Raw genomic sequence first — 27,030 nt, 5'->3', positions numbered from 1 at the left:
TTTATCAGGAAGCCCTGAGATCTGACTGGTTAAATCAACCTTAAACTGTTCTCAGATCATTGTTTTCAGTTTTTACTGCGGGTTATTGTTGAGGCCTGACCCAGAGCCACATGTCTGGAGTTTAGGGTCGTGGGGGGGTGGCAGTGGCCTTGAAAGGAGACACGGGGCGGAGGCTTTGGAGGGGGAAGTCGAGTAGCGAGGACAAACCTGTTGTATGTGAGAGAAGGAGAGGAGCAGTGAATGGTGGGAGGGGCGGATGCTGCCACAGCCCCGCTCTCTGATTGGACGCCTCCGAGCCATGTGATGACCCCCTCTCAAACTGTAGCCTAACTAGGGCTCCCACATACGTCCACACACATGAAGCAGGGAGCAGCCCACTGCTGAGTGGCAGGAACATGTGAGCTCCTTCACATTTGCTATTTCGGGGTGGGGGGGGGGGGGGGGGGTTAACGGGGAGGGAAGGTGAGGAGGGGGTCGTTCCTCTTTCTCCATGTGGCTGAGGCAGCGTGAGGAGCTGCTCACGCTTCTGTCTCGTGTTGTGTCGGCTCTTGCTGCGCGTGGCCGTCGCAGTCTCTAGTTTTATTCCCACTCTAGGCCGGAGAAGATGGGGTGCTGCTTTAGTAAGGAGCTCAACCTCGGCCTGCAGACTGAGAGGAGCGGTCTGTTACAGCCTCCGCACCACGATGGGCAGAATGATGTGACAGAGCGGGTCAGGCAGCACGCCGCTGCTGTGGCTCAACATGTGTGCCTCGAGGAGGAGGAGGAGGAAGACAAGTGTGTGCCGGGCGGACCGGCCCCAAAGAAACCTCCACCAGCTGAGCCAATCTGCCCAGAACTGGATGACAAAGTTTGGACGGAGGTGGCCGTGGCCGGCGTGGACAGCCGCACGCAGGTTCTCAAAACAGTGAGCACTGACCAGGAGAAGGAGGCTATTATTATCACAAACTCACAGACAAACTCAGACAAAGTGGCAGTTGTGACGCCCGCTGCCGAGCCCAGCTGTGGGACACCTCCCTACATGGAGGTGTCCAGTCGGAGTCCGGTCAAACAGAGGATTATAGATAACGCCACACTCAGGGCCTTATGGTTTAATCAGCCTGCGGAGGAGCAGAGGAGCCTCACGCCAGAGGAAAGTTGGTCGGCTCCTGCCGGGCCACAGTCCACTCCCAAAGTCAAAACGAGCAAGGCATCACGTGATCCGGTCAGTGTCACACAGCAGGGTTCGACCAGAGCGCAGTACAAGGAGGAGGATGGCGAGGAGGCCTGCGTCGTCACGACGACGCTCTGTCAAGTTTCAGAAACAAGGACCCAAGCTTTCTACAGCATTTGCTCGATTGACGCAGACGACCTTGAACATGACCACGAGCACGCTCCGTCTCAAACAGCTGGAGCCGCACAGCCGGCGCAAGGAGCCGAAGCGGTAACAGCTGCTGCACGTCGCACCGCCGAGTCTCCGGCCTCCAGCCAATCGCACGCAGAGACGGCTACAGTCTGTAACCACGCACAGTTCCTGGAGTCTCGCGTGGCCAGTCGGACACACGATGAGCAAGTCGCCTCCACGTGGCATCATGTTGTCGAACGCTCACAGAAACCCACCGAGAATTTACTCGGAGCAGAGCAGACCACCTCAAAGCATCCTGCCACACAAGCACCACCACTGGAGCCCAGGTCTGAGTCCCTGGCCTGTGAGGAGCCTCAGGAGTCCGCTGGAGATGGCGCTCGGTGTGAAGTGGTTGAAACCCGGGACAGATCTGATAGCGGTCGTGACGTTTTAATCTCAGTGAAATCACACAGAGAGAAAAGTGCACGTGTGGAGGAGCAGTGTTCAGAGGGTGCCACAGTGGAGACGTCAGAAGAGCCCGTCCCTGCAGATCAGTGCAGTGTGTGTGTGACTAGTACACATGGGAACGTGGGGTGTTCAAAGGAAGATGTTGTGTATTTGGAGGACTGCTGGGATGCTGAGGAAGCTGAGCAAAGAAGAGCGGTGGACCTCCAGGAGAAAGATCAGGATGTGGATTCTGGCCTCAATCAGCTGCATCAGTCTGATCGGAGAGCAGATCAGGACGTGTCGGGTTCAGAATCAGATCCTGAACCCATTGAACCGAGTGGCTCTGGTTTGTCACAGCTCCACAGGGAGGACGATGCTCTGCTTGTGCCTGGAGGACAGAGTGACGCCAACCCTGTGAGCGTCTGCAGTGGCACAGCAGACACCGATCTCACACAGGTGTCCTCAATCTCCACCATCTCCACTGTGTCCTCGCTGCCAACTGAAGTCGTCGCTCACTCCTGCCACAAACAGTCAACGCCTCTCTCGGATCCAGCCAAAATCATGTTTCACCCGCAGGAGTTCAGTGTTGAGTCGGATGATCCAACATTTGAGTTTAGCTCCACGAAGCCCACAGATCAGGAGCAGCCATTCCCTCAGTCACTGTTTGTTTGTGACAAACTGGTCCATGGCTCTGGTGTGGAAACTGAATCAGCTGAAGCCTCTCAGCAAGCCCTCATGAGTGAGGACGACAAACAGTTTGTTGAAGAACCACCAGCAGAAATGAACCATCAGAACCAGCCTGTTGGAAGGGAAGATGCTCCAGTTTTCCCACCTGAAACCTGTCAAGTTTTTTCTTACGGAGAATCAGCGGATGAAACATGTGACGTGCTGCCTGAGTCCTGTGATGACCATGTGGTCGTAAATCCGAGCATCATCCAGGATTCCAGTCCCACACGTCCTCCTGCTCACCGTGTGCTCGCTGTCACAGCCTTTGTCACTCCCCCCTCCTCTCCATCCTGCTCATCGCTCTCTGAAGGCACATCTGAGTCTGAAACGCCTGATGAGACAAATCCACCACAGAAAGTAATACTTGTTACGCCTGAAGAAGCAGAAGAGAAGACGGCTACAGATCAGCTCGCTCTGATTCCAGTTCAAGATGACCCCGCAGACCGTTCACAGCCAACCTCTCAACCACTAGAAATATCTCCCTCTGCCACAGCAGACACTTCACTTCAACCTCAAAATGTGTTAAAAGAAAGTAACTTTGAAGAATCTAATGAGACGGAGCAGCACACATCACTATTGGAGCAGCCTGCGGCGGACAGCCAAATTCAATCAGCATCTCCAGACATTGCAGCAACTGAGGCGCCATTACAGAGTGTCGATGTCAACAACTCTTTTCTGATTCCTCCTGACTTCTCAGTTTTGGACTGCCAAGATGGTTCCACCCTGATATCAGTGGACCCCGAACAGATCGACGTTTACGCCTCCACTCCATCCTACGAGATCCACTTTCTGGGCCGCGAGCTGCCGGCTGCTACAGAGGAGGGAGACGGGGAGAAGGAGGGAGGGATGAGGGAGATGGTGTCGGAGCTGCTAGGAGAGGACGCAGACTCCACCGCGTGTCGTCTCTACCCCCACCACTGGATCAAGCTGGGTCTGGAGGAGAACTGCGAGGGGTGGGCTCAGGGCGTGGCCGAGTCAGAGAGGGACGACAGCAAAGAGGAGAGCGATGCAGAGGAGATCCCCGCCTCCGTCTCAGAGCTGCAGCCCTCCATGGCTCTGCTGGGAGCGTACCCCTACAGCACGGTGATGCCTCAGGGATCGTGTGTGTGGGACTGGCACATGGACTGCACTCAACAGGTGGGACGGTGGATCTGAGTCGAACAAACAAGTAAAGATGTTCCTGAATCTGTTCAAGTCATCATACACAAGGGGGAGGGACCTCAGAATGAAGTGTAAAAGTAGAAATACCAGTTTGTTTCATTGGTTGAATGTCAAAAGCTGCAGCCTTTAAAATACATATGAAAGTATGTAAGTATGAAAGTACAAAGTGGACTTTTGAAGGACATTTCTAAATCCCAGAACAAATTTCTCAAAAAGAAAAATATATATGAGATTGAATTTTCTCAAAGCTGTTTCACTGTAGTTTATGCACAAAACAGCTACAGAGGCAATGTAATATTCTATCACACAAGCCGAGTAATGTACAAGGTTGTTGATAAGGACGACTTCCTAATCTTTGTTGAGTCTTTATGGTCAAATCAGAAACCACAACACTGTTTTCATATTGTCTCTTCATTGTTTTCTTTTTCCACTTTCACATCGTGCAGCACACTGGAGCTTAGCATGTAGCGTCCCTGCACCTTGTGGTCGGACTCACCATATTCTAATAACTTCCTGACGCCTTCAAAGCTTCGCAAATGTTCAGTTGAGACAGGCCGTGTGACGCCGACTTCCATGCATTGTTCCAGTGGAGTGATTATATGCAAATGTTTTTTTTTTGTTGTTGTTGTTTTGCTGCCTCAACAGCCTACATCCTACATTTTTTTGGGACCGATTTATGGGAATAATGAGTTCTGACAAAACAAAGATTTGACTGTAATATAACCATAACAACTTAGTGTTGCCTCTCCTTTAAAGTGGGGCTATTTCTATTAGCGTTTACGGTTGTTGTGTATGGTGTGTGGTCTGTTTTCAGGAACCTGCCGCTGCCCCCAGCCTTAACCCCAATGCTGAGGTATGGACCAACCCCAACTTTATCATCCCTGACCCCGCCTACTCACAGCTCAAGCAGCCATGGCTGCCGCTCCCCGAGCAGCTGAGCAGCCAGGAAGGTACGCTGATAGTCCCTTCACTTCACTTCACTTCACACACACACATGCTTAGTGCATGCCATTTTATTAACATCTGTTTCCTTTGTCAGGATACGTACCCGAGTTCAAACTCTACGACATGGGCCTCTTAGATCCCAGTGCATCACAATGCCAGACAGAATCCACTGAAGCCCCTCTAGTTGATGGAGCGTGCAGCGACCCTCCTGCCGCAGGTATGAATCTGATTAATTTCTGATTCTTTTTAAAATCACATCATCTGTGGTTAAAAGTGTTTTTCTCTCTGTGCTGACAGATGAACTCAAACAAGTGCTGTACACACTCTTGGAGACCTGCCTGACCAGGTAATAACCGTATACATAGCGGCTGTTGCTCTTGGTTCTTTCAGTTGTCTTCTATTAGCCAAGATTGATAATCTGTAGTCACACACCTGACACTTTATTAGGTACACCTGTTCAACTAGTTCCTAATGCAACTCGCCAATAGGGTTAGGTGTAGGTTAGGTTAGGGTAGGTTAGGGTATTCAGACATGGTGAAGATGAGCTGCTGAAGTGTAACTCGAGCATGAAAATGATGAAGAGATGGGATTTAAGTGGCTTTGAACGTTAGTGGTATTTGATAAACTGCTGATATACTTGGATTCTCACACACGGCCATCTACAGTGTTCAGAGCTTCTTCCTATGAACAGCAATTCTTTACAGCCAAAGTCTGCAGAAGAGCATCTGTTAGCTTTTCCAACAGGATGAAGCTTGAAGCTGAAGTGGTCCACAGCAGAAAAAAAAATACCACACTGGGTATCTCTGCTGTCAGCAGGAAATAGAGGCTCCAGTTCACACAGGCGCAACAAAACTGGACAATAGAAGATGAGACAAACCTTGAAGGTCTAATGAGTCTCATTTCTGCCGTCACATTCAGAATTTGATGTACATACCATTCACGGTTGGATCCATCCTGCCTTGTAATCAGCGGTTCAGCTGCTGCCGTAAAGGTGTGAATGAGATTTACTTGGCACATCTAAGCTCTTTCAGTTTCAAATGAACTGTTTAAACTCCTACCTGAGTATTGTTTCTGACCGTGTCCATCCCTTTATGACCACAGTCTACCATCTTCTGATTGATACCATCAGCAGGATAACACACCAGCTCATAAAGACGGGATCATCTCAAACTATTTTTTTTAAGCCTGATGAGGAGTTCACTGTTCTCCAGTGACTTCCACAGTCACCAGCTCTCGGTCCAGAAGAGCTTCTTTGGGTGGAATGGGGCAGTTACATCATTGATGTTAAACTGTGTGTAATCTCATCATATCAATAAAGAATGTTTACAGCTCCTTGTTGCATCTCTGCCACCAAGAATTCAAGAATTTCCGAAAGCACACATTCACTATAAAAGAGTGTCTTTGTGCCTGTGAGAGACTCAACAACATCATGTAGATATCTCATATTTACGTGTATAAATATCAACATTTTCCTTCGTCCTTCTGGCTTTTAACTCAACATGTTTGACTGAACATGTTTTACTCTCCACATCCGACATGCCTCAGTCTTCCTCTGCCTCTCCTCAGGGAGCACCTGGGCAGCGACCTGTACCTGCAGTCCCAGATGGACAGTGAGCAGTACATCCCCATCGCCACTCTGGCCAATTTGGACAAGATCAAGAGCGTCACCACAGACCTGAGCCTCATCTGCGACACTCTAAAAGGTGTGTGTGTGTGTGTGTCTGTGTGTGTGTTTGCCTTGATGGACTGGTTACCTGAACAGGTTGTAACCTGCCTTCGTCCAGAGTAACATAGACCTTCTACCTGTGACCCTGAGTATGACAAAGCTGTATAGAGGATGGACGACTGGACTGTTTTGTGGAGCTGCCACATTAGAAATAGTTCTGTGTTTTGACTCGGGAGGCTCTCATTGGTTGAGCCAAAACCCACAGACTGACAAGTTTAATGTGATGAATGTATTTTATTGTTGTTCTGAAACATTCTCCGCTCTCTGCAGCCATACCCTCGGTCCATATGGCCCCCTGTGAGCAGAAAGTCCGGTCCAAACAGAACCGCTGCGTTTTGATCCTGCGCGAGGTTCCCAGCACCACACCTCAAGAGGCAAGAGTCCTACAGCCTGATGAAAATTTTAAATTGAAGTGTTGACGAAGATAAACAGAGGAAGTGAATTCTGTGAGGCTGCTTTCACACCAGCACCGTTTAGTCCGCTTCAAGTGGTTTGTGCGTGTGGTGAAGCTCATCCACCACAAATACAGGAAGTGAACCAACGTAGAGTGTGTTGCACATTCTTAGTAGAAAAAAAACTGCATTAGCCTGAGGAATCTGAGGAAAACTAAGAAAAAGTGAGGAAAGTGTGTCGTGAGCATAGGTGGAGTAATGACAAGGTGCAGCACTGACCGATACATGGTCGCATGACGTTCTGAAATTGTTTCCTTTTTTGTTGTGTGTGTGAGTTTTTTTGCATCATCTACCCGATCAAACAGATTTTCTGGAGGAGCCTGGTGTGAAAGCACTCTGAGAGTATTTTTTCTTTGTTTTGTGAAGGAAGTGGAAGCCCTCTTTGAAGGGGAGAACCTTCCAAAGATTCTGAGCTCTGAGTTTGTGAGCAACGATAACTGGTTCATCACATTCGAATCAGAGGCTGACGCACAACAGGTAAAACCATGAAAAATTATGAAAGCTGACGAGATAGGATTAGACTATTGCTTTAACTTGGCACAATTTGAATGAAGACACTAGAAATTGTCACTTACTTTGGGTGTGTGTCCTTCCAGGCCTACAGGTACCTGAGAGAAGACGTGCGAACGTTTAAGGAAAAACCCATCATGGTGAGGATAAAGGCCAAACCCATGGCAGTCGCTTCCTACCCCCCGAAGAACGAGTACACACCGGCTCCAGTGAACCAGTGGAGCAGCCAGTACGGATCCTATTTCCCCGCCACCTACCAGCAGTCCTACCCCGCCCTGAACTCACAGCAGCTCTACAGTCTCCCCAATGAGGCGTGGACCTCAGCGACCACCGGACACGAGAACTGTGCCACGGTGAGACCCGAGTGTTGATTGTGTTCACCAGACAACCCATCAATCCAAACTGTGGACGTGTTTAATCAGCATGGGGAACAGAGTGAACCGACCTGTCATTTTTCAAGGGTTATGTTGTCAAAACATCATTATACATGTTTGGCTTTTGTCTTGGAAACACTGTCACTGAGTGAGTCGACTGTGTTGACAATCCCACAAACATCACACTGAACTGATGACGGAGCCGCTGATCCGTCTGCACGTTACTGGGATGCTGCTAATTTTCTTGTAATCTATTCATCTGAAATTTGTCAAAGGTCTGTTTCAGTATTTGGATTAATGTCTCAGTTTCAGTATGAACATGACCCATGTGATTTTTTTTATTTGTTCCATTCTGAAAAGGCAACATCCAACGGACTGTCTCTGTCCCTGTCCCTCTCTCTCTCTCTCTCTCTCTCTCTCTCTCTCTCTCTCTCTCTCTCTCTCTCTCTCTCTCTCTCTCTTGCTCTCTCTCTCTCTCTCTCTCTATCTCTCTTTTGCTGTTGGTTTTTTCATGTTTTTGAATGTGTGAGCAGCAGCTGTGTGTTTTCAGGTCATTAAGCTGATGTCGTTTCTTTCCCAGCAGCCTCCATTACTGATGCCTGAGGCCATGAACGGATTCTCGGGAGCTTCCAGCTTCCAACCACCCAATCAGCACAAGCAGAGGTAACTTCCTGTTGCTCTGCCATGTGTTGTGTTCGTGTACCGTCAGTCTGTGGATGATCACACCAATGTTTGATTGAACTCTTCCAGGAGAGGCTCGAGGTGGTCCAGCTCCGACTGCCGGCAATCCCAACACAGTGACTCACAGTCATCAGATCCACTGTCAGCGGAGTGCCCCGCCTCCCCGGCGAAGCGGGGACGAGCACGGGGGCGAGGCATCGCACACCGCCAAGGCCATAGCGGCAGGACAGAGGGCAACAGGCAGCCCACAGCTTCCCTACCTGACCGGGGAAGGTAACATCACAACTGTCACACATTCAGCATTTTAATCCATCAGTTGTATGAAAGAGCCCTGAAACAAGACCAAAACACAGCGCCTCCTGGCGGCTGGTAGCAGAAAGCGTTAAATATGAGACATCTTAAAGTCAGAAATCAACTTCTTGATAAATTTCACTCTTTGTTTTACTGATGTAGCCCCCTACCATACTTGAAATGCATTTTAAGGTACTTCAGAAGAAAGAAAGTAAAAATAATGAAATGAAAAGATCCATCCATCATCTTTACTACTGTCTGGATCTCTGGATCTGATTCCAGTTGGACTTTGGGTGAAGGCAGGTCAGCAATCCGTCACAGAACAAACACGGAGAGGCAGATTCTAGTCAATAATTAACCTAAAGCACTAGACGACCTGGAGAAGACCCATGCATGCACAGGGAGAACATGCAAACTCCACACTGACGTACGACTGTAGCTTGGACTCATACCTGGCAACCTCTTGCTGTTATGTGCTAACAGCAGACACCTGATGGAAACATTACTATACATAGACGTCTACAATAATAAGACAGGGTAGGGTTCCTGTGAGAATGTGAACTCACACACAAAAAAAGCGCTTGAATAGTTTTTTAATGTTTCATCGCAGAAATATTGAAGGAAGCACTTTGTTTCATCTCCGTTGTTAAGCTGCCATCACACTGAACATTTAAACATTTTTAACTTTTGCTGACGGAAGACACAAAAATAGGTTTCAGTATTTGGAGCGACAGCTGTTCTGAGTGTCATCGTTTTCCTTTGATTGCATCAGTGGTGCTTGATGGCAGGAGCTTCATCCTGCAGCCTCACCGCCTCCGTCACTCACTGCTGCACAGACTGTAATCACCAAGCCTGTGATCAGCAAACGTGGCAGTGAGATGTTTTGGTCTGAAAATGTTTGTGCCGTCAGCTGTCCTCTGTTCACTCTTCATCCTGTTTATTTGTGTAGTTCATGGATGGAAACGAATTCAGATTTTGTACATCGGTCATCCATCCATCAATCTTATGCAATGCTTTAATAAGGTCGAGTGGTGCTTGAGCTGATCACAACGGACTATAATGGATCTGGGTTATGTCTGGACAGGTTGGCAGTCCAGCACAGGACAAACACAGAGAGACACACACTCACATTAACTACAAAAACATTTAGTACTGGGGGATAAAACCAGAAAATAACCTTGAACATGGAAACTCCAATAGTAACCAGTGCTTCAGGGACTTTTACCTGTAAAAGCAAAAAAAATCAGCATTGACTGATTACATGAAGTGTGTAGCCCGAGGAACCCGTGTGATGGATATTTTAGGAAACAATTCTCCTGATCTTCAGACATGAAACCACATTGGATAGACTGATTCCAACTGGAGCTGCACCTCACTGCTCCATATGTGTTTGTTTATTCTGACGTCCCAGAGCTCCTGTAGAAATGAATCACAAACTGTCCAAACGGTTTACATCAGATTACGTTTCAAAGTAAGGAGCAGCTTTCCCTCGAACGCTACTGAATTTCCACCGTCACTCAATCCTGTGATGTATCTGCTCAGCTTCTGTCTCACAAATGAACTGAACCACAGTCTGGGGTGACCTCCAGGTTTGATTGACAGTGAGTCTAAACAAACCAGTTGGACAAATATAGCAGAGTTTGTTTGTACTGATGCAGACCAGTTTATTATGCAGAAATGAATTAAAATGTGTCTCCAGACAAGAAACTATGAGAAGAATTTGACAGGTAATATCAGTGACTGTGCTTTGAGAGGAAGGTCCTTCAGCTTTTCAATAGATGGGATTGTGGATGTATGATCCCCTCTGCCCTGACACCGACAGGCTGAGTGATGCTGCGTAGCAGAGGCATAAATCTCGCCTTCTCAAAGCTTCTGTGTTTGTTTCTGCTCCGAAGGAGAGGAAACCTCAGCCAGAGGAAGAATCTGAGTTCCTCTGGAAGACAATACAGTCAGGTACGTTTGGCTTCACCGTGATGTTTTAGCTGCTGTACAAGTGCTTATTGTCATGTTTGAATACTTGAGGCCTTTTGTGCTACTGGTGATAGAATGAAACCATAAATTAAACTGTGTGTGTTTCTGATGGTGTAGAGTAAACCGAGCCAGCTTCCTCCTCGTCAGCCGTCTCCTCCTCTGGAGTTTGGCCTCAGCAGCTTCCCCCCTCTTGCTCCTTCTGCAAAGCCAGTGGGATCACTTTCACCTCCTGCAGCGAGCAGCAGCAGAAAGGTAACAAGTGTCTCTGTCAGCGTTCACCTGATGCCGACGAGGCTCGCCGAGTGTCCTCGGAGTCTTCAGACTGTGCACAGTAACTCACACAGTGAACACGTGCACTGACGTTTGAACGGTCTTTAATCCCGACAGGTTCCGGTAAAAAGCGAGACCCTGCCAGCTCAGGCAGCCGAGCCTCAGCCGGAGCCGGAGCCGCTCCCTCCGCAGTGAGTATCTCTGAGGCAGCAGCTGGATGATGCTGCAGCGATGTGGCCGTTCCACTTAATGCTCCATCTTTACATTCCTCAAGGTTTCTTTTCTCGCTCACTGCCGCCCCTACTATGATTCATAATCTGCAGCCGCTGCACGTGCCTCTCCACTGACTTCCCTCCCGCTCACTTGACTCCTGAAACATTTCATGTGTGGCCACAGCGGCAGCTGTGCGTGTTGAGATAGTTGTGTTTGTTCCTGCAGGAATGTGACTGGGACTGCAGAGAATACCGGAGAGGCCAAAGCAGTCAAGCACGCCAACGAGCCGCACACAGTAAGACTGTTTTAGCAAGTTTATTCTGGTCCTGCGTCTGGTGATCTCAATTCTTTATTCATTATTATTACTAACACATTTTCATTGAAACAGTAAAATAGCTCATTGCTCCTTCGAATGTGGTAAAAAAAAAAACAACTAAGGACACATTTGAAGTCTATTTAAAGCAAATTCAGAAACTCATTTTGAAAAAAACTGTAATGTTTATATGAGCTTAAAGCTCTGGAGATGGTGTGTAGATGTAGTTTGAAACTCTGGCCCAGTTTTACAGCCAGTCGAAATGGTGATTAAGTTCTCGTCACTTCTTCTGTCACACTTGTCAAATTAGTCAGTTAAACTATTAAACATTAACTGCTCGCTTGTCAGAGATATTAATCAGCGTTTCAATCATGGAGAACATTTTTCAACTGTTATGCAGCCTCCTGCCACTAGTTTGCGCTGCAGAGCCGACATATTGCAGTGAATCAGAATGATCAGCATGTAGGGGATGTCAGAAAAAAGTCATATAATTACTCCACTGGATCCATACACGATTACATTCAACTCAAAAAAAACAGAAACATGAGCCAGGTCCAATCAGTCTCACAAACTCCAACACAAATAGTTTCTTGTATGCATGGCGGCGAGCACTTGACATAAAGCAGCGATCTTTAAACCTGATCCTGGTTGTTGTCCAGGTTCTGGTCCTGCTCGTCCTGCTACAGGAAAATGAACCAGCTAAAAGTAAAGTCACTCTGTCCTGTTCTCTGATTGGTCCGCAGTCCTCGAAGCTGAGCTACGCTCAGATCTGCCTGGGGGTCTCGTCCAGTGAAAAGGTGTCGCTGGCCGACCACGACCCCTCCAAGAAAGAGCCCGCCCCCACCTATCCAGGCCACGCCCCCTCTGCTGCTGCCACGTTGATCTGATCGGATGAAGACGGAGACTCTGCCGAGTGTCTGATAAGCTGAACATGTACTTGCTGTATTCCACTGAGAGCAGACGCAGGCTGCAGGTTTGACTGTGAGGAAGAGAGTGAGGCTCGGTTACATGAAGTACATTTATACAGCTTGTAAATCCACCATAAGAAGTGTGGAGGTGAAAAAGTCAGCTGTAAGGGGCGCTGTGACTGCTCTCTGCTTTCAGGGCCATTAAACCTCTCAGGGTGTAGAAAACAACTCCTCAGCCTTTATATCACTGTCAACCTGCTGATTTACTTCAGTTTATTACTTTATAGGCTGTTCAGATTTGTTCTTAAACACTTTTCCTTTTCATTTACCCTCATTTAATGGCACTGGCCTTTTATTTCCTTGTTAGTGTTTGTTGAATATTTTATATCTGTACGTGATGTTCTGACATGATTGTAGCACACACACACACACACACACACACACACACACACACACACACACACACACACACCAAATTCTATTAAACTTTATTTGTATAGCACTACATGCAACACAGTTATTTCTAGGTGCTTTCAACAGCATCAAACTCTTGATATGATCTCACCAGTCCGGGAATCAAATTGCTTTGGAAACGTTTACTTTCAAGTCATTCATTTATGCATGATTTTCTTTTTTTTTCATTTCATGAGTATTTTATGTTGCATTTTTACTGATGTTAAAGCAGGAGTTATTTAGTGTGTAAACCTCTGAGTCTCATGTGTGCGTGAAGTTATGGAGAGTCCATAAACGAGCACAACGAGCTGGAGTTGTTTGTGTTTAGGCCAGTCTTTCTTTGTTCCTTTTTGTTCTTTGGTTTGACATCCAAAATTTTCAATGTGAGGCCGGCGTGTTTGTGGCACATGTCTCTTTGTACAGATGTACATAATATTGAACAAATAATAAAGACGTGCCTTTGAAGTCAAACTGTCAGTCTGTTTATTTACGTTGAGTGTATGTGTGTGGTAAATATGATTAAATGAAAACGTCGAGTGTCCTGTCATTTAAAAGCTGTGTTGTAGTTCTTCCTCCTCACCAGCAGGTGGTAGATGAGTTCCACCCTAACTCTCCCTCACTTTACATCGAGGATGATTTGATTCCTTCAGGCTTAATTAATGAGATAAAGAATACTAATGAAATCCTCTGTGTTAGATGGGCAAATAGATGCTCACTTATGTGTCATCGTCATATTAGGCCTGATCAGTCAAACTGTGCTTAATTAAAGACTGCTTGACCTTCATTATTAATCATAACTGTTGGGACAGTTTCCACACATAGAGGAACGAATGAAGCATACAGTGATGTCCTGACTTGAAGAGGAAGATGATCTGGAAAAAGAAAATTATATATATATATCGATAACCAAATGTTGATCAGTTAAATGTGTATTTACAGATGCAGTGTAGCGGTAGCCTCACTAAATAAAATATATTGGGTTTAATAATGTATAAAGCTCTGTTGTCAGTTATATCTGCTTCTTGAAAGCATAATTATACATTTTAAACAGATGTAAATACATTTAAAACACAATGCAGCCTTCTTACTATATAGAAATTAATGTTGAGAAAAATGATATGTTTGCTGTTTCTTGTTGTCATGTGATCTTTCCCAAAAAGATTCAAATTTTAAGTTTACAATTTCCCAGCACAAATCCACTTTTTACCCCATTTTTTTTACCCCAGGCATTCTTTGCATAATGATGTTGCCGTAAAAACTAAACGTCTGTGGTTTGGAATAATTAAAGGTTTTTTTTTAGCTTTTTTTAGATTCCGATTGATGGTGGTGGAAGTAAGACATATGACAATCAGACAATCTGCCCCCAACAGAAAATAACGTGAAATAATTATCATTATAATAATTATTATATTTGAGGATAACTATTGTGTCTGCAAAGGTACCCGTCAGATTTGATATGTACATACTCTACTGATGTTCTGGTGTCCCCTTGATGTAATAACTGGTACAGCATCCTCCCTCTATTTGCATTCGGACAAAAATATTCCTATTACAGTAAATATATGTTGTTTATATAATTTTAATATCCTTTTTCTTTTAAGGCTCCAGTCAGATTGACTATATACTCTACGTGTGGTTGCTCATTGCGCCCCCTTTTAGTAATGACTGGTACTGCAGTATCCTCCAATTTACATGTGAAATAAAAAAAGGACCCTGAAAACAGAATAAAAAAAATCATAATTCAACCTAAATTATTTATGTTTATTTTATTTAAACGACTTCCTCTCTCCACGCTCCAGTCATATCTAATATAAAGGTGTGGTTTCACGCTGCGCCCTCTCCCGGTGATGACTGGTACTGCCTCTCCTCTTCCTCCTCCTCCTTCCTCCGTAGCGTCACGTGACACCAGTGGCAAGAAGCTGCAAAAGGCTCCTCATCATCATCATCATCATCACCACCACCACTACCGCCACCACAACCACCGCAACGGCAGCGTCGAGAGCGGACCGAGCCACCGGGGTCTTCACCGAACCGAGGAGCCGCGGGCGCCATGGCGGGCCCCCGTTAAGAAGAGCCGCAGCCAGATTTCTCCTCTTTGTTCTCCCCCTCGACGCCTCGCAGTCTTTCCGCGCCTCCGCCGAGGAGGGGCCGCCGAGGAGAAGCTCTCCCTTTCGGAGGAGGAGGCGGAGGAGGGAGGAGGAGGCGGCGGCGGTGGTCGCAGCGGGAGGCAGCAGCGGTAGAACCGGGGACTGAGAGGGTGTTTTCTGCGGGGCGAGCCGGCCGAATGGCGGACCGAGAGGCGTCGCCGATCCCGCTGGAGATCCGAGCCCGGCTGGCGGAGCTGGAGCTGGAGCTGTCAGAGGGTAAGGATTCGCGGAAAACGGAGGAGAAGCCTCCTCTCCTCCTTCTCCTTCTCTTCTAATTCCCCCTCTTTCCCCTCGTTATCACGTTATCTCATCACCATCACCATCCACACCGGGAGTCTTCTACTAACGGAATCTAAGCGTTCATTCCTGCGGCTCCCCCCTCCTCCCTCCTCCCCCCTCCCGCTCCTCCCATCCAGATGTTTGTCAGCCGGCCTGGGCAGCTGAGTGGAGCTGACAGAGGATGAGGGCAGAGCGGGGCAGCCCGCTGCGGGACGCGGCCGCCGCCGCCGCCGCCGCTCTTTGTCTCCGCCCGCCGCAGCGTCCCCGTTAAAATAAACAAACGGTCCGGACCGGGCGCGCGATCCGGGTCCGAACCCGCGAGCCGCTGTTTGACCTTGAGACGTTGACATAACCAGCCGAGCCTACCTGTGCACGCGCGGCGTGTTGGCGTGTTAGTGTGTGTGCGTTTGGTTTAATCATAGCATTGCGATGCAACGCTGCGTGACAGAGCTGCACGTGAGGGGCAGTTAGGGGGCTTTTGATGCCCACATTTCCTGCCCCCCCCCCCCCCCCCCCCCCCCCTTTCTCTGTCACTGTGTTTTCAGGCCTGCAGAGCAGCTGAGGAAGAGGAGGAGGAGGTGGATGAGGAGGATGCTTGGGAGTATTTTTTCACCCCCTCCTTCCCTCCTTTTCACACAGATACAACAAACACTCCCTCTCTGTCTATCAGTGGACCATTCAATCACAGCAAACCCACCCAGGCTCCCCCGGCCCGCCTCACACGGCATCTCCCGCCTTATATAATGGAGGTGGCATATTTAATTCATACCGGCCGACATTGTGCGGATCAGGTGCTGGATGCGAGCCACCCTGTTGCCTGAGACGAGCCCGTGGAGGCTCAGATTGGAGCGACTGCAGTCGTCTGCGCCGGGCCTGTGCAGCAGGGAGATGCTGTGCGGCTGGAGGATGCACCTGCAGTGATGGTGCTGCGTGTCACAGCCTCTCCGGGATGTTTCGGGGTGTAAATAAATTCTGGTTTGCGAGCGCTGAATAATTTAGCAGAAAGAAAAAGGGTCACGTTCACCAGCGCCGGCCATCAGGAAGCTGCAGAGGCCGGCAGTGGCCTTTGAAACCTCTAAACTGGATTGTGTTTCCCTCATCAGCCTCGTCATTCATAAAAGCCTGTTTTATCCCACTGCAGTGACACAGGCGCAAACACACACACACACACACACACTCACACACTGAGGTAAAACTGTGGCAGCTGCAGGCCGACTGGAGCTCCTAATCCAGCCGAGAGTGTTTATCAGAGCAGAACCTGCTGCTGGCAGATGTTATTAATGATGGAGGCGGCAGGAGGAAGAGACATGATGGACAGCGTGACAGCCGGGCTGCAGACGCTGAGGTGTGTGTGTGTGTGTGTGTGTGTGTGTGTGTGTGTGTGTGTGTGTGTGTGTGTGTGTGTGTGTGTGTGTGTGTGTGTGTGTGGGACTGGCAGGGTTATCCGTGGATCACAGCTGGATGAAGTCTGACAGGACCCCTGATGGACGCGTCTCACCTGTGGGAGAGCGTCGGGTTTTCATGTGTGTGGCCGTGACAAAGGGACGACGTGGTGTGAAGCAGATAACGGCATTAAATGGGTGGAATCTTTTAGAGGCTTAAAACGGGATGTTTCCCATTTTTACATTAATTTAGATGATAAGTCAAGTCAGCTGTTGATTGATTTGCCCTTTAATTTATATGGCAATACAAACACATTTTCTTTTTAATGTCACTTTTAATGCAAAAGTACCCCACATGTACTTGTTCCACAGTCCCAAACTGAAGTGTAGCTGCTGTTTCCCTCTTGGCCTTAAAGCTACAGTACGTACAATCTGAGCAATCCCAATTTTGTGTGTTAGGTGGCAGTAATGAGTCTTTCGTTCCCAGCTTACTCATCTAAATTTCTGTCTGAATATTAGAAGTATGTTGAGAGGTTAGTGCTCGAGGCTCTGATGTGTTTATGATTCAACATACAGGTCAATGCTTTTAGACGTCAATGCAAAACAAAATCACGACTGTTATCTTTTAACGGCCTTATTTTCAGAAAGTTCCACCTTAAAAGACCCTCGCTTCGTGTTTCCTTTACAATTCTCCTGGTTGAAACTGGTAGATAACCATCTTGTCTTTCGTTGGCCCTTATCTGTACCTGATAAATGATGACTGAGGACTATTAGGACTCTTTTTGCTCTTACCTCTGGCTGGATGAAAGTACTGGTCCATATTCATGTCATCTTTATTTGGGCTTTACCTGGGTCTGTTGAGTCTGGTAGAGGACAGTCTGGTGATTTTTTTTGGGACCTTTGTTGGTCTTTAACAGGGCCTCTCTACACTGACTTTGCTTCTGGCTGGCTGAGACCGTTTTTTATTCTTCTGTGTCTCACTTAATCTGGTAGATGATGGTTTTGTGTTGTTTTTTTGGGGGGGGGGGGGGGGGGGGGGGGGGGGCTTCAACGGGCTGATTAAATCTGATAGCTCACAATCTTGATTCTGGTTGGCCTTTACCAATGGCTTGTTGAATCTGGTAGATATTCATCGCGTCTTTATTTGGGCGATTCCTCATTGAATCTGATTGAACTATCTATCTTGACTCTTGTTGGCCTTTGGATCTCTAAACACACACACACACACACACACACACACACACACACACACACACACACACACACACACACACACACACACACACACACACACACACACACACACACACACACACACACACACACACACACACACACACACAAGCCATCACCAAAAGAGATTATTGTTGGAACATCAACAGCAGAAGTTCTTGTGAAGTGAATTTGTGAAAAATAGCAACGTGGTAATCACGTTCTGTTGAATATAGTAAAATCACTCCACTCAAGGAGCTCAAACCTTCTTCAGTTGCACAAAAAGGAGAGCTTCTTTGTAAAACTCAACTGCTGGCAGGGAAATGAAATGAGCACTCTGAAGGATTAACAAAGTTTATTCAACCCACAAAGTCCTCTGCTTCCAAACAAACCCGGTTTGAGGACATGAAGCCGTCACCGTTATTAAGAAGCGCAGTGACGAGCCCCGGGCTACAATTTCCTGTCAGATTTGATGGGTAGAGCTGCGGGATGAAACTTTTATTTGCTGTCTTTGAGAAGACGATCCGGCGCTCCACCTGTTTATTAGATAAACTCAGCAATCAGTTGAGCTCTGGCAGATAAGCCTCTCTGCCGCTGAATCGCATCATCTCGGCTGCGCTGCTGTGACCTGGAGGCACTAATGCGCCGCTGCTCCGGCCTTTGACCAGAGCTTTTTATGCAGAGCCACTTGCGCACAGGACTGAGCGAGCTGTCCTCGATCTAGTTGGGAGAAAATTCTGAAAGCAAGGCAGTCAAACCAGGAGCTTTAGGACGCCACAATAAAACGGATTGAGACGTCCTGCAGACTCTGAGGGAACCATGAACACCTACTTGTGAAGCTGTAGGTCGTTGCAGGAGTTTTTGGTCGTGTTCAGGGACCCTTTGTGAATGTTGTCTTGCCAAAAATAGGGCAAAGCCCAAATTTTGTCTTCTGTCCATACAAAGGTCTGTGTACTCACCATTGTTAATGTCTATGTGTGCATGTGTGTGTGATTTCATTGCAAAAACAACCAACAGCTCTAAGTCCTGAAACAAAAACACCAAATTAATATGTTTTCAATTGAAACATCGTCCCGTAAACGTTGCCTAAGTTCTCACATTTATTTCTCATGGGGTCAAGAAAGATTACTATCTTGACTTTCGTTGGCCTTTGCCTATTGTGGATTGAAACTTGCTCACCATGTATGAATGCAACTTCAGAACTATATTTTCAGCAGTTTTAGCCCATAAATGTGCATTTTTCCGCAATAATTCTGGCTTTAGTGTATAACCAAGCATGAACTGTCTCTGTTTCTGGATGTTCCTCATTAGCGTTGCAGCCCTAGATTCTCTCTGTGCATACATAAAACAACAATGGCAGTGTGCGTCTATGGCCTGAAGCAGTGCATTTCAGGTCAGCCTCGCCTCTCTCTTGTGTCTGCAGTGCCTCACTGCAAAAAATATAAATAAATAAATAAATCACAGCTACTACAAGGGACAATCATAAATAATCAATGTTTATTTACACTATGTTGATTAAGCCTAATGCATGAATGTATGGAGTGGCTGAGTGCAGAGCGTAGCTTTAGTATCGCTGGGGAAGATTTGCCAGTGATATTAATGACCGTTGAATGTTCAGCTTGAAAAACTGTGATAGAACAGCTGTTTTTTTTTGGTTTTTTTACGAGCTGCTGTTTAGCACTCAGTTTTTTATTTTATGTCATCAAGTAAATGTTTTAAAACACCGAGCTTCAATTGGTGTTTAGTGGTAGCAGATAAGTTATTGTAGTATCAAGTTAATCCTGAGTGAGGCTTTCACAGGTACACATTGTTTACCTGCTTATTGCATAGACAGTCGAGAACATCAGCCAATCTAGGATATATGTTCCTCCGCCTGTATTTTAGTGACTCACTACACCATCTTGTGGTTTAAACTGGTAATGCAAGCCTAAACAGGCTCGCGCTAAACTGCTTGCCTTTCCGATTACTATCTTGACCTTGATTGGATTTTAACCCGGCCTCTCCAAAACTGCCAGGTTATACAAGAGTACTGTCTGAATTCAACTCTCTCGACTCTTACTTTTCAATACGTTTCGTCAAAACAGGAAGATATCTTCTTTTGTTGGCCTTTGCCTCTTTCTTGTCCAGACAGGTTGCAAACTCTCTTGTTTCTTATTTGTCTTTGCTTGTGACAAACTGAAACTGACAGATAGCTATTTTGACTCTTGGAAACATTTGCTCGAATCAAATTGAGAGATAACTATCTTGACTCTCGATTTTTTATTTTTTTTTCAATTCCTCTTTGGGACTGACAGGATCATTGACGGTTGTTGGTTGTATTCCCTGTACTCCCTGTACTCCGAGATGACTAGGTAACACTCATTCCAAGTCAATGGTGGTTTTCTTGACTCATGTTGGTATTTGCCAGTGGTCATGGGAACTAATGTATCATTATATATGCTGCTGTTGGTCAATGCATGTGATAGCCATTGGCTGTTAATTAACTCTACTCTATGTTGGATTGAAAATGACTGTTGTTATCCTTTGCTTGAGCCTGATTCTAGCTTCCACACAACTATGGCGACTCTTATAGTGCCTTCATTGTGCTTGATTATAACAGGCAGGTAATTACCTTACAAGGCATTAAAACACTTTCTTAAAGCTCGACGATGCAATGCTTCAACGTTTCAAGTCAAAACATGCATATTTTACTTCATTTAATCCAATAAAAGAGGGTAAAGTTCTCAGACGTGTGATTTTGGATATTTAGAAAGTAACTTCTGAAAACAAAACTGATTAACAAACCTAATTAAAAAATTCAGTGCAGGGCTTTGAGGTGTTTTTGTTTTTTGGATGTAGCTAAATGTGACTGAAGAAAAGCCGCACGTGCTTCCTGTTTTATACAAACCGGGTGACAGCTCGGCGAGCGGTGCGTCGGTGTGTTACCAGAACAGAGCGACTGTCACTCATTTGCTGTCGCAGCCTGTTGGAAATGACGTGTGTGTCTCCATCACATGCCAAGCCGAGCCTCACGGCGAGCACAGATAGACTGTGGGCCGGCGCTGTGGGCGTGTTGTGTAATTTGACTGCTCACGGACGGCGACGCCGACAGCGCCGGATCAAAGAGCCGATCCACTGAAACGCTGCGCTTTGATCCACTAGTGAACAGTCAAGATATTAAAAGATGTTTATGTTGACTTCCATGTAGGCGTGACGTGAAGGAGGCGTCGCTGAAGTCGACTCAAGTGGAAGAAGTTAATCACAATTGAATGAATACAACAAAAGAGCTGACTCATAGTCATCATTGGGTGTTTGGTTTGCTCTAAATTCAGCTGTTCGTATAAAATTAGTCAGCTTCTGATTTCTGAACCGTTAACTCACAAAGTCAAGCAGATTTGTTAGTTTATTCGCACAGTCATCATGTATGGGCCTTTGAGTTCTTTTAAAACCAGGGTGTACGTGAAGGCCTCATGTGGAGGCGCCCAGATGGAGAATTACAGGGTCCAGTGATTGAGTTCATTTTAAATGTGGCTCAGGAAAACAAACATTTGTCAAGGCTAAAGCTGTCTCTGCTTTTATATTTGTTTCCTGAAAGGTTTTTATTCTTTTTTTTTTTTTCTTAAATGAAAATGAGATGTTTTTAAATTGAATCACATTAATTTCTTGAGAAATAGTGTTTAATCTTGATTTGAAGGCGTCAAATCTCAACAGCTTCATCAATAAGGGTTGCTGTCCAGGGTGTACACTGCCTTCGAATGGATTAGATTTGATAGGTGATGGATGTCTTCATTTAAAGGAGCATTTTGGAGCAAACCTTAATAACTAATAAGTAGTTTTTTGCTGACATATCTGGCACAATTTAATTACTCCTTTACTGGCAGAGTTTAAGCCAGTGAGCCTACTTTTCTGCAGTTTTACATTTAATTTACAACATTTTAAACTTTTCCAAACTGCAAACAACTGATGGCCCGCTGTTCCTGAACGCCTCCCCACAAAATCTTATCACTGAAAACCTAAATAATCTAAACCAAGGTTGAGAACTTTTTTTTAACAACCTCTCCAAAATCACATTATCTAGAACTGTCCGTAAAGTTCTCGATAGCCATTTTCTAGAACTGTCCGTAAAGTTCTCGATAGCCATTTTCTAGAACTGTCTGTAAAGTTTTAGATAACCATTATCTAGATAACCATTATCCAGAATTGTCATTAAATGCCTCTCCAAAAACTGTAAAAATCATGAATAGCGAGGTGTTTAAGGACTGGTCGAAATACCAGCAAACATTATGAAAATCCCCAGTGGTCCCTGAACGCCTCTCCAAAATTGTCTCAATCACAAATAACTGGGTTTTACAACTGGCCTTTAATGCTTCTCCAAAATGATTAAAAAGCCAGATATCCCATGTTTACAACTGTCTTTGAACGCCTCTCCAAAGGTGTCACCATCACAGCTGAAGGTAAAAACTGATTTCCTCCTGGGTTTGTGAGTAGCACAGTGAGAGGACTCTCCTTTTTTCCCCCAGCTCGCGTGCTGACAGTTTAACCTTTTAATTATCTGCAAGTGAAGAGCGGCGTAGAGGAGGGGAGAGGTGTCACTGCTGCTGGAAACACTCCGTGGATCAGACTGAAAATTGAGTCTAATCCTGCTAATTGATGAACACTTAAGGCCACTTATTGACGGCGTGCGTTTCCTCACTTTAGCTCCACAAAGAGAAATAACCCCATCACATTTGTGTTTTTGAACCATTTTCACTGTTTAGCCAGGTTGGATTAATTGAAAAATGCAGCACCTGTAAGGTTTCTGCAGGTAATAAAAACACAGTCATCATTGTATTACCATTGATTTGGTTGCAGTTATGAAACCCTCAAGAGACTAATTTAGTTTATGGCGAACGAACAACAGTATTTTACATATTTTTAAAGTAGTTTCAGAGCTAAATGTTGATGGAAAAGCTGCATGTGCTGAGCTGGAAGTGAGAATTAACAGCCTAACAGGTTTGAATAGTCATTCAAACACATTTTTAAACAGAAGTGTTGCACATTTCTATTTCTTCCGAGCTTACCGGAGTTTGCAGCCTTTCCCTGATAAACAGGCCTGACGTTGTCAGCTTGAGCTGACATTTTCTTCATGTTTCACTGTATTTTGATTCGTGGCATCCTGACCCACTGCTCCGACAGGACGCCCCGCATTTCAGTTTTCCACACCACTGTGAACTTGACATTTGGCTGCGAACCCGACCGTGTGCGGATACTCCACGTATGCATGCACGCTAGTGTACATGCAAATGTGGAGTCTCTGCACGCATGCATGTGTGCAGCTAATACACTGAGAGTGACTGTGCACACACGCTGCACGTATATGTGCTCATACACATGCATATGTTCAGTATCTATGCATTTGAATCACTTTACATATATTTGCAAGCATATGTGTGTGTGCATATACTATATAAAATCCATATACATATTGTTTAATACAGATACTGCACCTATGCATGTGTGTGCTTTCATGTGTGTGTGTGTAGTTGTTTGTCCATGTGGCCCCTCCAGTCGTGGGTCCAGAGGACGCTCGGCCGCCCACACGGGTCCCTGCATGTGAGTGTGACAGCCCAAGGTCCCCAAAGCATGACGCATGCTTCAGCCCTCCTTGTGTCTGCGTGCGTGCACGTGTGTGTGTGTGTGTGTCTGTGTGTGTGTGTGCCTGCTGGAGGTAGATTTGGTTACCATGGTGGCTTTGTGGGTGGACTGGCTGTTTATGATGATGCGATAAGAAAGAGAGCGGCACAGCGACGAGGGGAGATGATCTGAACGCTGCACGCTGAGGATGAGCGGCAGCAGGGGAGGGTCCTGCAGACAGATGTGCTGCTCGCCGCATCTGGATGGCAGCTGTCAGCGGGCAGCGCCGTGCACTAGATCATGTCTTGATACTCGCCTTTTCCGCAGTTCGCAACCGTCATTTAGAAAGACGAAACTCTTCTTTCGTGTTTCAGTGGCGTTCCAGGTTTTTTTTGCAGTCTTAAGGCTTCAGTTTAACCCAAATTATGAATCTTATGCAGCGAGCTCCATTTTTGTAATGTTTCTGTAACTTAAACACACCACCCACTCACATCTGTGGACTGTTGGATGTGGCTCGCTTCACTTAAAGAGTCTCATGATGTTATTAAAATAGGTGAAGAGGGGGTCACAGTGGGGCTTCACCTCGAAAAAGAATAAATAAATGACCAGATTTGTGCTAAAATTCTTCGCAAATACCACAACAGTTTTTAAAGTTTGTGGTCAAAGTGTTTTTTTTATTTTCGGCAGGTGATAATTTCAGAGTTTATCTTCGCTTGGAGACAAGGAGCGGCTTCTCCTGAATCTTTTTATAAAAGCAGCGCAGTGAGTCAGAGCTGCAGGGCATTCTGGGAAATGTAGGAAATGACTAACTGCTGTTGAAGTGACAAAAGTGCAGGTTGAGGCCAAAATCTGGTGGTGAGAAATGTTGATGGAAACCCTCCAGATGACTCATAAAATGGATTAATGACAGCAGCCGGGGGATTTTCAGTGTTTTTTAATGTCACATGATTCTTCTTCTCCTCGTCAAACAAGCTGGAACAAACTGTTCAGAGCACCAAACACCAACCACATCCACACCCGGAGATGCTGCTCATTTTTGAGGGTTTTGACAAATATTTGTGGAAAGAATTGATTCTTCAAGTACATCCTAAAATATGTCGTAATCTTTTTCTTTTCTGCGATCATATTTGGGTTTTGGGCATTATTTATAAATTAAAAGTTGCTTCAAGCTGAAGAAAACTAAAAATTGTCATTCATTTTGTTTTGATTTTTACATGTATAAAAGTAGTTTCTCATTATGTTTAGTTTACTTTCAATTCAAATTCATACTGTTTATTTGATTTAAATCCTTTTTATTTTAATATTTATTCAATTCTGTTTACATATTTAAATGTCTGGTGTTTAATTCTCTATTTCACATTTTGATATAGTGTTTGAATTAAACTCTAAAAATAATATTCATTGTTTTATCAACATTTTTACCTTAAATAATTACATTTCTATTTCAATTAAATTGATCAAATTTTTTCCTGTACTGTTCATTTAAATTATTTGATTAAATTAAATTATTAGGAATTTTTAATTACTTTTAACATATTTTTTTGTGAATTTATCAAAACATAGTGTATACATCAGTCTTTTTTATATATTTCTTTATTTTACTGCTCTTTTGCTTGTTTTTATTGCAATTGAATAAACTAAAAACTTAATACATTTTAGATGATAATGATATTGTTTATTTCTAATGTTATAACAAAGTTATTTAAACACTGTTTATAGTTTAATATTAATATGTAAATTCCTCTACTTTTAAAATTGAAGATTAAATAAAAAGATCTTTTATTGACGCTTCATTATTCCACTTTTCAGATGAATTTTTGAGAGAATTTGACTTTTTATATTTGCTTCAGTTTTTGTGTGTGTGTGTGTGTGTGTGTGTGTGTGTGTGTGTGTGTGTGTGTGTGTGTGTTTATATTATTTTAGTTCATCATGTTGGCAACATTCAGATGATTTGTGGTCAAATAAAAAACCGGAAGTTGCAAACTATCATTAAGGAAAAAAATGTAAGTTTAAAGCTGCTTCATATCTCCGGTTTGTGCAGAAATCTCATGAAAGTTATAACGTGCAGGTGTCGATTCTCAATCAGCTCTGTGCTACGTTGAACCAGCCCGGTGTTGAGGAGGAGGAGGAGGACGAGGGAGGAAGAGGAGGAGGAGGAGGGGGAGGGGGAGGAGGAGGATATGAGAGCAGGAGAGGGAAGAGCGGGAGCGAAAAGAAGGGGGAATGTAACGAGGCTGCCAATACAAGCTGGTATCTCACACACACACACACACACACACACACACACACACACACACACACACACGCCCTGGCAGGTATCATTAGCCCACTTCTCACATCTGATGCTCCAAATCCAAGATGGCCGTCTAAGGCCTTCTTGAAGAGAGAGCCGTTGCTAGGCAACTCCCTCCCTGCTCTGCTGCGCTGCAAGTGGAAGATGGCGTCTCCCAACGGGCCGTGTGTGTGTGTGTGTGTGTGTGTGTGTGTGTGTGTGTGTGTGTGTGTGTGTGTGTGTGTGTGTGTGTGTGTGTGTGTGTGTGTGTGTGTGTGTGTGTGTGTGTGTGTGTGTGTGTGTGTGTGTGTGTGTGTGTGTGTGTGTGTGTGTGTGTGTGTGTGTGTGTGTGTGTGTGTGTGTGTGTGTGTGAGAGAAAGAGAGGAGAGAAGAAGAACAGGGATGTTGATATGCGGCGGTCGATCAGAGAAGAAAAGGCGTCGCTCGAGAACACGTCTGCACACAAAGGCAGTTCATGTGGTCCACGTGTTAGAATCCCGCCGCCTTCACACAGGTGACGGCGCTCAGGTCAGCTGGAGATCCTCAAACACAGTTTTAATAGCGTGAACAGGACGGGATGTTCTTCACATGCGTTCAAAGCTCCGCCTCAGATTCTCACCCGCCTCGTGTAAAAATGTACGTCAGGATCCCAAAGAGAGGAGACATTTAATGATTTTACATTTCTCGCTCGCGACGACTGTTGTTGTTGTCTGTGACATCGTAGAACACACGAAATGACCGGACACTGAGGAGAAGAAAGCGTGGATATCACCACCTACTGTCATGGAGGAGATGATTTCAACAATCAGCAGATTACGCTCCCGTGCATGTATGTCAGGACAAACGTGATAATCCAATGAAGTGAATGTACTGAGGAGCAGATCTGGAGCAGCAAGCAGGATTATTATCTTCCACTCTTTCATTTTAAATTATGCCTTTAATTGCAATACATTTCAAATATAGAATTGTTAATCAAAATTAATTTGCAGTAAATGTGTGATTGATGTATTTAAACTTAAGGGTCGTTTACCACACGGCAGAAGTCAGACGCACAGAACAAACAAAGCAATAAGACGTTACTTCATCTACCTCAGTGTTTCGATTCATTTAAAATCTTATTATCTTAATCTAATCTATTATTTGTATTTGTTTTAGAATCTCTAGTGTAATGTAGTAAATAGGTCCAATGTGCAGTTTTTTTTTATTTTTGATACTTTGACTCCCCGCAGGAGAAAGATGTGAATTTAGTGGACTACTTTCAGAGGCGTATTAATCCGCTGCTGCAGGTTGGCTTCAGGTGGATTGAGTCAAAATAAAAAGCAGCGTGTCAGATGTAATGACAGATCATGTCACCAGTGAGCCACACAGGAGTCAGACATGAAAC

General features: G+C 45.3%; 1 protein-coding gene across 1 annotated transcript in view; it reads left to right on the top strand.

The window, feature by feature from the left end:
* Positions 1 to 14,970: 14,970 nt before the first annotated feature.
* The window catches only part of LOC308125520 (disco-interacting protein 2 homolog C-like), a 54,722-nt gene continuing 42,662 nt past the window's right edge, over positions 14,971 to 27,030 (top strand). The window contains exon 1 of the mRNA XM_080489353.1: positions 14,971 to 15,125. Coding sequence (XP_080345479.1) covers positions 15,047 to 15,125 — 79 coding nt within the window. The 5' untranslated portion in view covers positions 14,971 to 15,046. The remainder of the gene's footprint in view (positions 15,126 to 27,030) is intronic.

The sequence above is a fragment of the Lipophrys pholis genome, assembly GCF_963383615.2.
Source record: "Lipophrys pholis genome assembly, chromosome: 20".
In the NCBI taxonomy this organism is placed as follows: Eukaryota; Metazoa; Chordata; class Actinopteri; order Blenniiformes; family Blenniidae; genus Lipophrys; species Lipophrys pholis.
This window is presented reverse-complemented; position numbering and strand designations above follow the sequence as displayed.